This window comes from Malania oleifera, chromosome 5, assembly GCF_029873635.1.
Source record: "Malania oleifera isolate guangnan ecotype guangnan chromosome 5, ASM2987363v1, whole genome shotgun sequence".
Classification (NCBI taxonomy): Eukaryota; Viridiplantae; Streptophyta; class Magnoliopsida; order Santalales; family Ximeniaceae; genus Malania; species Malania oleifera.
In genome coordinates, this window is record NC_080421.1 from 12,953,981 (window position 1) to 12,968,345 (window position 14,365).

The following is a 14,365-nucleotide window of genomic DNA, read 5'->3' on the forward strand; positions in this document are numbered from 1 at the left end:
CGGTTTCCCGGTCAGCTCACATTCCTTCACCAAGTTCCCATCACACGTGTCACCCCTACCACCTTCCATAAACCTACCACTGCCCTTTCGCCGGCCAAGCCGTTATATATATACTCTCCTCTTCTTCCCCAACCACCGCTTCCAATCCAAAATTTCTTATCCAACAGCTCTCCATTTTCTTGCGTTACCCCAAAGTCGTTGCGCAGACTCGAAGAATTGAAATTTTTTAAAAGAATGAGAAACGAGCGAGGCGGCACCAATTTCGCCGACGCTGCCAACCTTTCCCGGCCGAAGTTCGGGAACCTCTTACACTCCGACCCCAACATTCTTTTCCCGGCCACCCCCGACGAGGATTCCTCCAACCGGGAAAGCAGCATCTCCTCCGCTGCTAGCCCCGCGTACTGCGATAGCGCGCCGATGAGCGCCACCGCGTCGCCGTTTATGCTCTCGCCGTGGAACCAACCCTCCCCGTATAATAAATCCCCATGGACGATGAATAGACCGTCCACGTTAAACCCGTTCGATGACGGTGACAATAATTTTCCTTCGAACGGGCTAATCGGGTCTATCGTCCGGGAAGAAGGCCACATATATTCTCTGGCGGTTTGCGGGGACTTACTGTATACCGGTTCCGACAGCAAGAACATACGCGTCTGGAAAAACCTGAACGAATTTTCCGGCTTCAAGTCTGGCAGCGGCCTTGTTAAAGCTATTGTAATCTCTGGCGACCGGGTCTTCACTGGGCACCAGGACGGCAAGATCCGGATCTGGAGAGTCTCCTCTAAAAACGCGAGCCATCACAAGCGCATTGGAAACTTGCCCACCACGAAAGATTTCTTCAAGAAATCCATGAATCCGAAGAACTACGTTCAGGTACGGCGCCACCGGAACGTCCTTAAGATTAAGCATTTCGACGCCGTATCGTGCCTTAGCTTGGACGAGGAAGGCGGGCTTCTGTACTCCGGATCCTGGGACAAAACCCTAAAGGCATGGAGGCTATCGGACTCGAAATGCGTAGAATCGATTAACGCCCACGATGACGCCGTGAACTCCGTCGTCGCCGGATTCGGAGGCCTGGTGTTCACCGGATCGGCGGACGGCACTGTCAAGGTTTGGCGGAGGGAGCAACAGGGGAAGCAAATAAAACACTTCCTTGAGCAGATATTGTTAAACCAGGAGAACGCGGTGACAGCGGTGGCGGTAAACCAGTCGACGGCGTCGGTTTATTGCGGGTCGTCGGACGGGATGGTGAACTTCTGGGAGCAGGAGAAGAGCCGCCTCTCGCACGGCGGCGTTTTGCGGGGGCACAAGCTCGCGGTGCTGTGCTTGGCGGCGGTGGGGAACCTCGTTTTCAGTGGCTCCGCCGATAAAAGCATATGCGTGTGGCGGAGGAGCGACGGCGGGGCCCACGCGTGCCTTTCGGTGCTTACGGGACACGCGGGGCCGGTGAAGTGCTTGGTCGTCGGCGAGGATAAGGAGGCGGCGAAAGGCGATCAACGGTGGATTGTGTACAGCGGAAGCTTGGACAAGTCGGTGAAGGTGTGGAGGGTGGCCGAGGCGGCGCCGGATATGCGGCAATTGCAGGCGGTTGAGAGCTACGCGCCGCCGTCGCCGCTGGTCGGCCAAAACAAGAGGTACTATTGATTTTGGCGAGTGTGAAATCACTAATGAAATATGATTTTTCCACGTGGAGAAACCGTTGGAGGAACGAAAATGTGATTTTGCGTGAAGGCCGACCACGCCTGTAAAACAAGCAAAGCTATGGGAGCGTGCCACGTTGCAAGGACATTTGCAATTGGTCAATTTGGGAATTTGCAGAAACAGGAAGGGCCGATAGGAGAGAATCGTTATTTAATTTTTTAGTTGCTTCAAATGAAAAAAAAAATATATACTAAAAATGGCCATAAAAAGCAATTAAAATGATTTATGGTCTCATTTTTTTGCAAATATTATTTGCTTAGAGCAAATTGATTGTAGTTACAAGTATCTCCCATCCCATGGATGAAAGCATTTAAGTATGCTTGTAAATATTATGATTGCAGTTTTTTTTTTGGTTATGTATATTAATGGTATTATATTAATTAGTCGAGAAAGTGTACTCTTTTTTTTTCCCTCTAATTATTTTTACCGCTAGAGTTTAAAATCGAAAGTTTTGATTTTCAATTTAAAAGAAAATAAAAGTAAAAGATTGAATGAAAAACACGCTGTCATCTGCTGCCATATGAGACCGAGTAAATCTCTTAAAATAATTTTTAAAAATCTAAAAAATGTAATGATAATTTATGTAACCGAATATACATTTATTATATATTTTGACAACTTAAGCTAAATAGAAAAATGATCATCATTTGATTATAATGATTATTATTGATCTATTTTTTAGGAGGTATTAATTACTTTGTAGATTCATAAAAAGTTACAATAGTATTGTCAGACATTTTTATATAATATTCACTAATTAAAATTTACAAAGGAAATAATTGCAAAACAATTATTCCATATGACGTATGTATACATCCATGTACGTAATTAGTATGCTATTTTTTCATTTAAAAATTAGATTAAAAAAAAAAGACAAATGTATTTGAATTGCAAAGTTAATTTTGGCCAAAATTCAAATTAAACTTTTAGCTAGAATTTGGTAGTAGTTAATTCCTAGTGATGAACTTCTAATACAAAGCAATTTGATTTCAAAATTGATTAGTTTATGTTTATGTTTTTTTGCCTATTTTGTATATGTCAGCTTTTGTTATGTCAGCATAAATTATAGTCAAAGAACTTACTTTACAGGTATTTATCATTAATTTTATGTAACTAATTAAATCAAATATCGCACTGCATTTAAATTATAACCACTTTTGGCGCTTATAAAATTTAGACCAAGACATCAACCTCTCATAATATTTGGCAAAAGGAACAATGACCTTAGGTTTCAAACATTTATGAGACCTCTTCTGAAATTTGTCAAAAAGATACAAATCTTTTATTTTATTTTTTTTGTAAAAAAATAAATTCTTTTATGAGTGATTTGTGCCTTTTTGGAAAACTTCAGAAGAAGTATGTGATATTTTTGAAACCTCAATAGAGGTTTGTGACATTTTTAAAATTTTGAGGAAAGTTTTTTTTTTTTTTGTCAAACTTCAAAAAGAGTGAGCGCCTTTTGCCCTAAAATTTAAAAGTATATGTTAATTACTAAGTCAACACGTAAAATTATATTTACAATCTAAATATTAATTTTTTTCAAACTTATATTCTAGTTAAAAATAAAATCAATAATTAATAATATTTTAATAGACAAATTTAGCTATAAAAACACATATTTATCGTCAATTTAAATTTTTAATTTTAATTTACATGAATTTTAACGTAGATTTTATATTATGGAAATTTAAATATACCCTAAATTTATTTAAGTAAATTTAGATTTAAGATTTAAAGTCTAAACACCTGAAAGCATATAAATTGAACCTTTACATAGTTTTAAATTGAAGGGTAATTACGGTAATATATATATATATATATATATATATATATATATATATGTATGAGTGGCCGAATATGCGGGCGGTATAAGGTCGGTCATGCGCCGGTATTCCCCGTACAGGCTGTACAGCGAGGTCGCTTTATTCTTTTATTTAATGGCATTTTTACCCATGGCCAAAACTTGAAATACCGAATGAATGAAGTCAAGCGCACGCACAAATATGATGATCTTGTAGTGCCGGGGGAGATCAAATTAATTGATCCGATTTGCTACGATTCTTTGATTAAAAATTACAAATTATTAGTACCATGTAATGGCATTTTAGTTGATTTTTATGTATAAATATTTTGAATAAAAAGTTTAGATCAATTAAATTTGATAGCATTATTAAGTTAATTAGGTATCGTTTGATAAATGGATGTGTAGAGGACGATAATCCATTTCTAATGCATAAATGTATTATTGAACTCGATTATGATGGCGTTGACTTTGACTATTATTTTTCTTAACGGAAGTTTGACTTAGAGATCAATTAATAAATAGAAATTAGATTATCTAACCATACCAAGGTAAATTAATGGTTTGTGGCAACTCCCTGTATTTTATTAACCTCGTTTCTCACGGTCACTATTGTTTCTCTCACATTTTGCCACATACTTTGGCCTATTTTCATTTTCAGGATTGTCATCCCTCAGTGCCGAGATCCTTTCGAGACGTGTCAACACATGTATATAATATGTATTAAACATATGTATTAAAACTAAGTCAAGTTAAAAAAAAAAAAAAGTTAAGCAATGTTGAGTTATACATTGAGTCGAACCTGAATAACCTTTGTCGAACCTGAATAACTCAAAGGTTGACACTCATTGTTGAGTTTGTTTCTTTGTTTTCTTTGTTTACATTAGACAATAGCTTATATACAAAGTTTTTGGAATATTGAATATTGGTCACTGATTAATGCACAAGTTGTAACCACATCAACAAATAATTAACTTTAAGTTCAAGCCCAAGCTATCATATATTAATAAATATTTAATAAATAAAAAAAGCATGAAAGAGTGGACATTGATCCAGTCACTTAAATTTAAAATAGAAGTAAAATTATTATTCTATTTATAAAAATAATTATTACTTTTTTTTATTTTTTATATATAATTTTTTAATGAATTTTTACATATTAAAATTTTTTGCCTTTTTGTTAAATTCAAGGGACGCTTCTTGTATATCTTTTTGTCAAATCTCAAGATAAGTTTTTGAAAATTTTAAAATCTTAGAAGAGATTCTTAGAATTTTTTAAACCTCAGGAGAGATTCTTATGAATTATATAATATGAATATAACAAATTTATAAAAAAAAAATCAATTAAGCATTTTAGACTCACGGATTGTATTGCAAAATTGGAACTCGACTAATTAAACTACTCGAGTAACTTGATTCCTGAGCAACCTTGATTCACCATTTACTGTGAGGCTTTCATTTTTTCTATCTACATAGGGCAACAACTTGAATGCTAAGTTTGGAACACTCCATGCCCAACTAGCCATTCATTAATAGGCAATTAATTCATATAAAAGAGTATGAAAGTAAAATCATTATTTATCATAAAACTGTTATCAAGCGAGTCAAACTTAAATAACTTGTGACTTGACTTAATTGACTATGGAGCTCACTCCTTTTGTCTAAATGGGATAGTAGTTTAGATTCAAAATTTGAAATATTAAATATTATTCTTTATTTCACATGCAAGTTGTAACCAAATCATTTTCAATTTCAAGGCCAGACTACCATTTATGAATAAATAATTAATCCCCATAAAGAAAAAAAGCATGAAAGAGAGGACGTTGACTCTGTCACTTATTATTTCAAATGGAAGTAAAACTACTATTTTATCATAAAAATGATTATCCTTCTCTTGATTTTTTTAACTCGTAATTTTTTTTAAGAAATAAATTGATTTTGGAATTAACGTTTGATAGTTTAAGAAGAAAGTAAAAGAGAGAGAGAGAACTATATAAGAGAAAGTGAATATCACTTGGTGTATTTTGCTTACAACTTTGAGATGCATATATATACATGTACAAGAGAGTGGGGTGATCCTAACATGCCGATGTAAGACTAAAACTATACACTATGCTCCCCCACGGGCATGGCGCGGTGGAAATACATCAACAAGTAAAAAGGAGCATCGGAGGTTCAATTCCCGGTAGATACACTCACGAAACCAGCGGCACCTGTGGATGGTGAGAGTTTACTCTGTGAGCTAGCAGGGGCCGTGGATGGTGAGAGTTCTCTGTGAGCCAATGGGGGCCGTGGATAGTAATGGAGATATGTCTCGGGGGTTGGGTTGGCCGAATGTCTAACTGATGCACAGAAGTCGTGTCTGCATTCCAGACTTTACCTTAATCAGCGAGACCTGGGGGCGGAAGATGCTGATTTGTAGGTAGGGGTGTACAAAATTTACCGAAAAACCGAGAACCGGACCGAAACCGAACCGTTTGAAGCTTCGGTTCGGTTTTTCGGTTTCGGTAATCGGTTTCGGTTTTGAACATATAAAAATTAGATTTTCGGTTTCGGTTTCGGTTTCACTCAAAAACCGAACCGTAAAAACCGAAAAACCGACTATAATTTTAAAATATTATATCTTGAGAATTTTGATTACAAGCATGTGTATATAAAGGAGGAATGAGAACCAAAACTTCCCATTTTGGCCATGTGGGATAAGGACCGAACAAATTGCAGCCTGCAACAGTGCAACTACCAGTCCACCACAGCAGGTAAGGCATCATCTTCTCCATCTCATGCTCACACAGACACACACAGCAGGCAACGCACAGAAACTGCAACGCATCTCCAGTAACGCCCACGCTCATGCTCACACAGACACACAGCAACTACAACGCCCACATCTCCAGTTCTCCACGCCCACGCTCGCACTGTCACAGTGTCACACACAGGCACACAGCCTCGCCCACGCTCACGCCCGTCGCCCACGCCAGTCGCTCATGGTCACGCCTCACGCCCACGCTCACGCTCACGCTCACACAGACACACACAACAACGCCAGTCGCTCACGGTCACGCCCACGCTCACGCCCGTCGCCCACGCCAGTCGCTCACGGTCACGGACTCACGCCAACATTATCTTGCCACTGCTTTGGCCGTCCCACATTGGTTGGAAATGGGAAGCAAAAATTTTCCTCCCCTATTTATTGAAGTTAGATCTGCCAGATCTTTACCGTGCTGGGCTTTGCAGTCAAAGCCCTAAAGCCGTGGCCCATTTGGCTGGGGTTGGCTTCCTATAGTTACTTTTTTATTTTCGTAGTCTAAAATTTATTAAAACCGAAATAACCAAACCGAACCGTAAAATAAACGGTTTGGTTTGGTTTTAAACCGACGGTATACGGTTCGGTTGCGGTTCAGTAGGTTTAAAAACCGAGAGGTTCGGTTCGGTTGACGGTTTTGGCAATAACCGAACCGAACCGAACCGTGTACACCCCTATTTGTAGGTTTGGTGTCGCACCAGGGGGTCCAAAGGGCTCATTGGTGGCTGGAGTTCTTATGTAATAAAAAAAAACAAAAAACTATACACTATGTTCAATACTCCCCCTCAAGTTGAAATGAAGATGTTGACAAGTCGAAGCTTGGAGATAACAGTCTGTAATAAACCTAGGCCAACACACTTGGTGAAGACATCAGCAACCTGGCCCTTAGAGGAGATAAAGCGAGGAGAGATAATCTTAGAACAAACTTTTTCCCTGATGAAGTGAATATCTACCTCAATATGTTTGGTCCTCTCATGCAGAATTGAATCAGAAGAGAGAGGTATAGTAGACTTGTTGTCACAAAACAACAAAGAAGAGTTTGTCACAGGAAAGCCAATCTCATATAGAAAAAAGCGTAGCCATAGGATCTCAAAGGTACCTTGTGCCATAGCCCAGTACTCAGCCTCAGCAAAAGAACGTGAAACCATCACCTACTTTTTACTCTTCCAATAAAGAAGATGATCACCTTTGAAAGTACAAATACCTGAGGTAGATCGTTTGTCAGTCCTAGACCCAACATAGTCAGCATCAGTAAACACGGAAAGTCCTGATTGTATTCCATATGAATAGAATAATCTCAATCCAAGTGAAGTCTTCACATACCGTAAGATGTGATCGACAACATCAAGATGTGAAGTTTGGGGAGAATGCATGAATTGACTTACTAGACTCACTGCATGGGCCAAATCAGGCCGAGTGTTGGTCAAATAGGTGAGGCGACCAACAAGTCTCTGATAAGAACTCCACAGTTAAGTGTGTTTGGCTTGGAGTAATCTTGGGATGAGTGACCTTCTGGTATGTTTTCTTAGGAAGTGTGTGAGTGAGGACAAAAATACACTAAAAAGGACATGTTGGTTTGTGGGACTAGTCATTAGTACGATAAGGTCTGTCTCTTATTGTCCGGTCCAGGTGGAGGAGGAGAGGCACAGTGCTCCTTGATAGACCTAGGTTGGGGCGTTACAAAATGGTATCTGATTACCCAGTCGAAAGTGTGTTGAGATTCATATCGCCTTGGTTTGGAAATGTGGGTTCGCAACGAGGACGTTGCGTTCTGTAAGTAGAGGAGAATGCAGGTAAGGGGATAAACTAAGTCAGTATTTTTCATGAAATATTTTACCATATTACAACATTTATTTTTAGAAATTATGTATGTATTAGCACAGTGTTTGGGAATGCTGCAGTTGAACAGGAAAATGGATTTAATGTTATTTATCAGGAAATATGATTTCAGATCAGGTTTTATGCTAAAAAAATATTATTCATATTTGTGTGGCATGAGTATAATTTTCATGAAATTATATTATATCAAAATATTATGATTTTCCCTGAATAGGCAAGTTTTTCTAAGTTTTCAGGAAAACCATGGAAACAATACAAGAACTATGATTTTATGAATATTATGATAAACAATACAAGAATTTCATGTTCAGTATGTTATGATACGTTGGCGTAGATGTCGTGATTTTCATATTATGATATGTCGGCACAGATGTCGTGATTCATGTTGGCTCATACGCCGTTATTATGTATGATATGCAAGAATTCATGAAAATATTATCATGTCGGGTATTTTTATGAATATGAAACAGTCATGTAACAGTATTTGAAACGTACTATATGTTATCAGAACCCAGATGGTTTAGTTTAGATTTCACGAGCACGGTACCATAACTACAAGTTTAAGTTCAAGTACAAGTTCATGTTAGTGCTAACACACATCTTACGTAGAGTGTGGGAGATGGCAGTCGATGCGGCTTCATGGTAGTGTAGGCGCTCCCCTGGCAATCCGGACCAGGTGGGGCAGGCCCATTGTACTTACAGACTTATGTTTGATCTAGTATGGTCGACCAGCTATTGATAGGTCCCACCTTCGGGCCACACAACCTAGTCATGTGGGGGTAATACATAACATCAACTAGCTATCCATCCTAGGTATTAATTCATGTATTGTACAATATATATAAGATGATTTACATGTTACAGAAATATAGTATGATACATTATGTTAAGACAGGTTACGTTTTAGTTAGAAAATTACAGACAATTTTATTAGTTATGACTTATGTACTGTTTTTATTTATCACACATGAATACTCATGTTGCCACACACTGATGTTAGTTTATTACCTTTACTGAGAGGTTTCTCACCCCAACATTATAAACATTTTAGGATATCCAAATAGGGGGCGGATAGAGCTCCGCGGCAGTAAAGACTGATTTGGCTACCCTGTCAAAAGGGTGAGTTACTAAGCTAGGGTCAGATGGGTTTTTGGAGTGAGACCCTAGGGATACTTTTGGGACTTTTTATGGATGACTATATATATACGTATACGACAGATTTAGCAGTACTCTGGTATGGTTTCAAGTGTTTTATGACATATATATAATTTTATGCGTTCCGCTGCTTAGGTATCAAAATTATATGACAGGTATGTCCCTAGTACCCATTTGTCCAGGTTGATTATGATCTTGACAGTCGAGCAGAATGATAGAGTTATTATTATTATGAAAAAAAATTGATAAAATCGGCAGGTCATTACAGTTTGGTATCAGAGCCTAGGTTATTAGGTTATGTAGACTTTAGAATGCAGCAGAAACAATACCAAAGTATAGGAAAAGGATTTGAGGTCTTATTCTACAAGTTAGAGACAAGACTTCTGTGATGGTTTCTGTGTCTTTCCTGGGGTGACGATTTCAGGAAAGTCATAGTAAACTATTGTTGGGCTTTGTTTCTAAAGTGTAGGACTGAATCTTGAAATAAGATAAGGATGTCAATATAAGAGGGATAATAAGAGTTTTAGTTAGATACGTAAGTTATAAAGATAGGGTTCCTAAGTCATGTTTATTATCTTTTTAGGACGAACCCTAGAGGTGGCAGTGCACGTGCGAGTGGTAGTGAGGGTGCAGGGCCCTCGGGTGCAAGCAGGGCTGATTCAGATGCAGTATTATGTAGTGTAACTCAACAGGTTATGGCTGAGATTGCACAGAGTACTAGGGAACAGGGAGGTTCATTTGGAGGCCATGGGTGTACTATAGAAAAATTCACTAAGATGAATCCTCTAGCCTTTTCAGGAGGAGTTGATAATACAGTCACCGAGAACTAGATGCAGAAGATCGAGAAAGTTTTGGCGGTATTGCAATGCATAGAGGAGCAGAAGGTCCTATTTGCCACCTATAAATTGACAGGGGAGGCTGAGAGATGGTGGACTGCTATGAAACTACTAAAGGATCAGAGGGCAGTTCCTATAGCTATGACTTCGTGTCGGTTTAAAGATTTGTTCTTCAATAAATATTTTCTCGCCACTATCAAAGAGGCCAAAGTGAAGGAGTTCCTGAATCTGAAGCAGGGACAGCAATCAGTCCAGCAGTACGCAGCGAGGTTCATAGAGTTGTCTCGCTTCGCCCCGTATATTATTCTCGATGAAGTAAAGAAGGCAAGACAGCTTAAAAAAGGTCTGAGGTGAGAAATCCTCAAGTAGGTAGCAATTTTGAAAGTGCAGGATTTTACTGAATTGGTAGACAGAGCAGTTGTGGCTGAGGCCAGTGAATGAATGGACGCAGAGGAGTAGGGACATAAGAAGAGATCCACGCCTTCAAATTTCCAGCAGAGGTCTAGAGGAAATTATGGTAGGGGACAAAAGTAGGAAGCTGTGGGTCGTGAGATCCAAGCAGTACAGACCTACCCTGTCTATTAGATATGTGGGAAGAGACAACGAGGAGAGTGTCGAGTGGGGAGGGGGGTTTGTTATCGATGCAGTCGACAAGGACATTTAATACGAGATTTTCCTACACCAGCTGGTATTGCTCCTGCTCTTAGACCTTACAAGGGAGGTTGCCAGGCGCCCCGTGGAGGCCCGTAGAGGAATGTAGCCCCGGCAAGGGTTTATGCTCTAATGTCAGGAGATGCTAATACTGCCGCAGATGTAATGACAGGTACCTTTACTGTTTTACCATATCAAATTATTGCTTTATTTGATTCAGGTGCTACTTATTCCTTTGTGTCTATGGCCTATGTTAAATTGTCTAGAAATGAGACCCAGTTATTAGATGTAGAATTGTTAGTAGCTACACCATCAAAGTTAGTGATGAAGTGTCGTAAAGTGCACAGGGGTTATCTAGTAGAAATTTAGGGGAGGGTGTTACAAGCTGATTTGATTGTGCTAGATATGTATGGATTTGATGTAATACTAGGTATGGATTAGTTGGCAGCTAATTATGCTAATATTGTCTGCCATCTAAAAGAGGTGACATTTAGACCACCAGGCAAGCAAGAATTTAAATTTATGGGGTCGCAGGTGTGTTCCTTGCCTCAATTAGTGTCAGCCATGCAAACGAAACACTTTTATTTGCAAAATGTTTGTTGGAGAACATATTTATCATTTATATATATATATATATATATATATATATATATATATTCTCATATTTTTATTTGTGCAAAATTTGTTAAAGAGCAAAACCCTAGGTTCTCCTATATTTTTATTGAAATATATTTTTGGAGAAAATTTCTTATTAGGGTTTAAATTTATTTTGAAAGTACCTTTACTCTATTGAGCACATTTCATATTATAAGAGAGTGCATGTATTTGAACTTTTAATGTGTATATCAATGCTTGTATTTAGAAGTGTTTTAATATGTACAAAAATGATTTTAATAGATTGGTTGGGTTTAGCCCGTTAATTGAACTAAGGAGTCTCAGCCTCGTTAGTGAAACCAATTTGGTTTAGCCTGGTAAATTGAACTGGGATGGCTCCGCCCCATATGGGAGACTAGTTGGGCTCAACCTGGTAATTGAGCTGGGATTTATCTCGCCTTATAAGGAAATATTGCAATGGCTTTTGCTCCACCTGTCTAAGTGAATAGAGATAGTGCAATCCTTGGAGGGTATGCCCAAGGCAGGGATGTAAGCTGGTTTGACTAAACCTCAATAACAAATTTGTGTGTCACTCTCTTTCTATCTCATTTAAATTTTCGCACTTAAATTTCTATATGTATATGCTTTTTTATTCACTGTTACAATTATTTGCATGTACACACTTAAATTAAATGAGATGGGAAAAAGATAGGCTCAGGTCGAGGAAGTGGAGATGGCACTGGTGGAGATATGAAAGGAGAGGAGTCAATGTAGAATGGGGTAGACTCATGGAACATGACATTGAGAGAGTGATAAGTGTGTCAGCCAACAGGATCATAATAGCGATATCCCTTGAACGTAAAGGAATACCCTAGAAAAATGCACATGATGGCTTTATAATCAAGCTTGGTCTGAGAAGGACTTCGGTCATGAACAAAGCGGGTGCATCCAAACACTCTAGGAAGAAAGGAGAAAAGGGACCTGCCAGGATGCAGAAAATGAAGTGGAGCATAATTCTGCAATGCACGACTCGAGGTATGATTGAGAAGATAGGCTATAGTGAGAACGACGTGAGGCCAATAAGACTTGGGGATGTGCATTCACTGAAGAAGACAATGGACAATAAACATGACGTGGCGATTTTTTTCGTTCAGCCACACCATTTTGTTCAGGAGTGTAGGCACATGTTAGCTGTTGGAGAATACCCTGTTGACACATCTCAGCACGAAACTCATTATTGAGGTACTTATGGCCATTCTCAGACCTCAAGATACGAACCACGGTATTGTGTTGAGTCTTAATCATTCGCAGGAAAGCCTAAAAATGAGTGAAAACTTCAGATTTATTTTTCATGAGGTAGACTCGGGTACAACGAGAGTAATCTTTAATAAAGGTGAGATAATATTGATGCTGAGTGAGTGAAGAGACAAGGAAGGGATCCCAGGCATCACTATGAACAATATCAAAAGCTGCAAGAGAACGGTGCATACGAGATGGATAAGATGAATGAACATGCTTAGATAATTCACAAGTAGCACATTGATAATTAAAATTCTTGCAAGCTTTATTAAATTTTGGAAACAACCAACACAAATATTTAAAATTTGCGTGTCCCAAACGAGCATGCCACAAAGCCAAGGTTTTTAAATAGAAAATAGTAGAAACATTTGAAGGCAAAATAGATACCTAAAAGCCAGAAGAGGATGCATGATAGGAAGGAAAATTGCCAAAGTAGTAGAGCTCGTCCCTTTCAAAGCCCATGCCAAAAATCTTCCTCGAATTCAAGTACAACAAGTAACAAGGGTTGGGTAAGAAAACCACTGCACAATTATATTGGTTGGTAATCCGGTTAACAAATAACAAGTTATAGGAAAATTAAGGAACATAATAAACAGGGAATAAAGATAGAGTTGAGGATAAACAGGCAGTGCCTTGGGTATGAATGGAACGAGAGGTACCATCAGCAATGCGAACACTACGAACTAATGGAGGGACAAGGGATGTAACGAGAGATGCCTTACCAGTCAAATGGTTGTTCGCCCCTGAGTCTAGTATCCAAACGGGTGTGCCACCGGGCGTGCCAGACTTACTTAAAAGGACAATAGGGTTACCTGCAGCAAAGGTGGTTGTAGAGGAGGATGTAGTCAGTGCAGCAGAGACAAGGAGGCTAATTCGAGACTGAGGATGAGTAAGTTGAGCTTGGAGCTGAGGGAAATCTAGAGCACCAGCAAATGCAGGAGTAAGAGAAGTCGGACGTGTAGGAAATGATTTTGCAACAACTCCAATGTTAGAAGGTCCCCAACCTTTGCCACGACCACGACTACAACCATGAGAGGCTTGTTTGGAGTAATGCTCTTGCAACTCTGGGTGGAGAATGAAGCAGTGCTTAATGGTGTGATTATTCCGTTGGCAGTGCTAGCGGAATCGAGTCTTGCGGTCAACAAACATAGCACTAGTAGGGGCTACAAGGGCAACCTGCTCGGGTACACTAGAAGAAGTAAATCCAGGGAGAAGACATCGTCGCCAATCAACACCATCATTCATTGCAAATGCCTCGTACAAAGAAGGCACCAGGGAAGTGTTCAAAATATGAGTTCGGAGTGTTTTGAACTCAGGTTTTAAACCCATCAAGAACTAATAAGTATGCCGACGATCATGATGCTTTGCCTCAATAGCTGTTGCCTCGATAGGAAACTTAAAAAGAGGCTTATAATGGTCCCACTGAGACTGGAAATAGCCGAAGAAGTCCGTCACAGATAAACCCAAAGAAGCTTGGGCCGCTTGGTGGAGCTCCCGATAAAGCTCAAAAATCTGAACCTCACACCTTGTGTGGGCAAACATTTTGGTCAAGGCAAACCAAAGTCTATGAACATTATCGTGAAACATGAACATCCTGTAGAGGCGGTCTTCCATAGAAGATAATATCCAACCTAGGATGACACAATTGTCAATGGACCACTGTCGGTAAGCCGGATCTATATTAGC

The 14,365-nt window shown here is 39.2% G+C and overlaps 1 protein-coding gene across 1 annotated transcript; it reads left to right on the forward strand.

Moving 5' to 3' along the window:
* The first annotated feature begins 102 nt into the window (after window positions 1-102).
* Window positions 103-2,093, forward strand: LOC131154840 (protein JINGUBANG-like). Its single transcript, XM_058107623.1, has one exon. It carries the CDS (start codon window positions 235-237, stop codon window positions 1,642-1,644), a length of 1,410 nt encoding a protein of 469 aa, XP_057963606.1. The 5' UTR covers window positions 103-234; the 3' UTR covers window positions 1,645-2,093.
* Window positions 2,094-14,365: the final 12,272 nt, after the last annotated feature.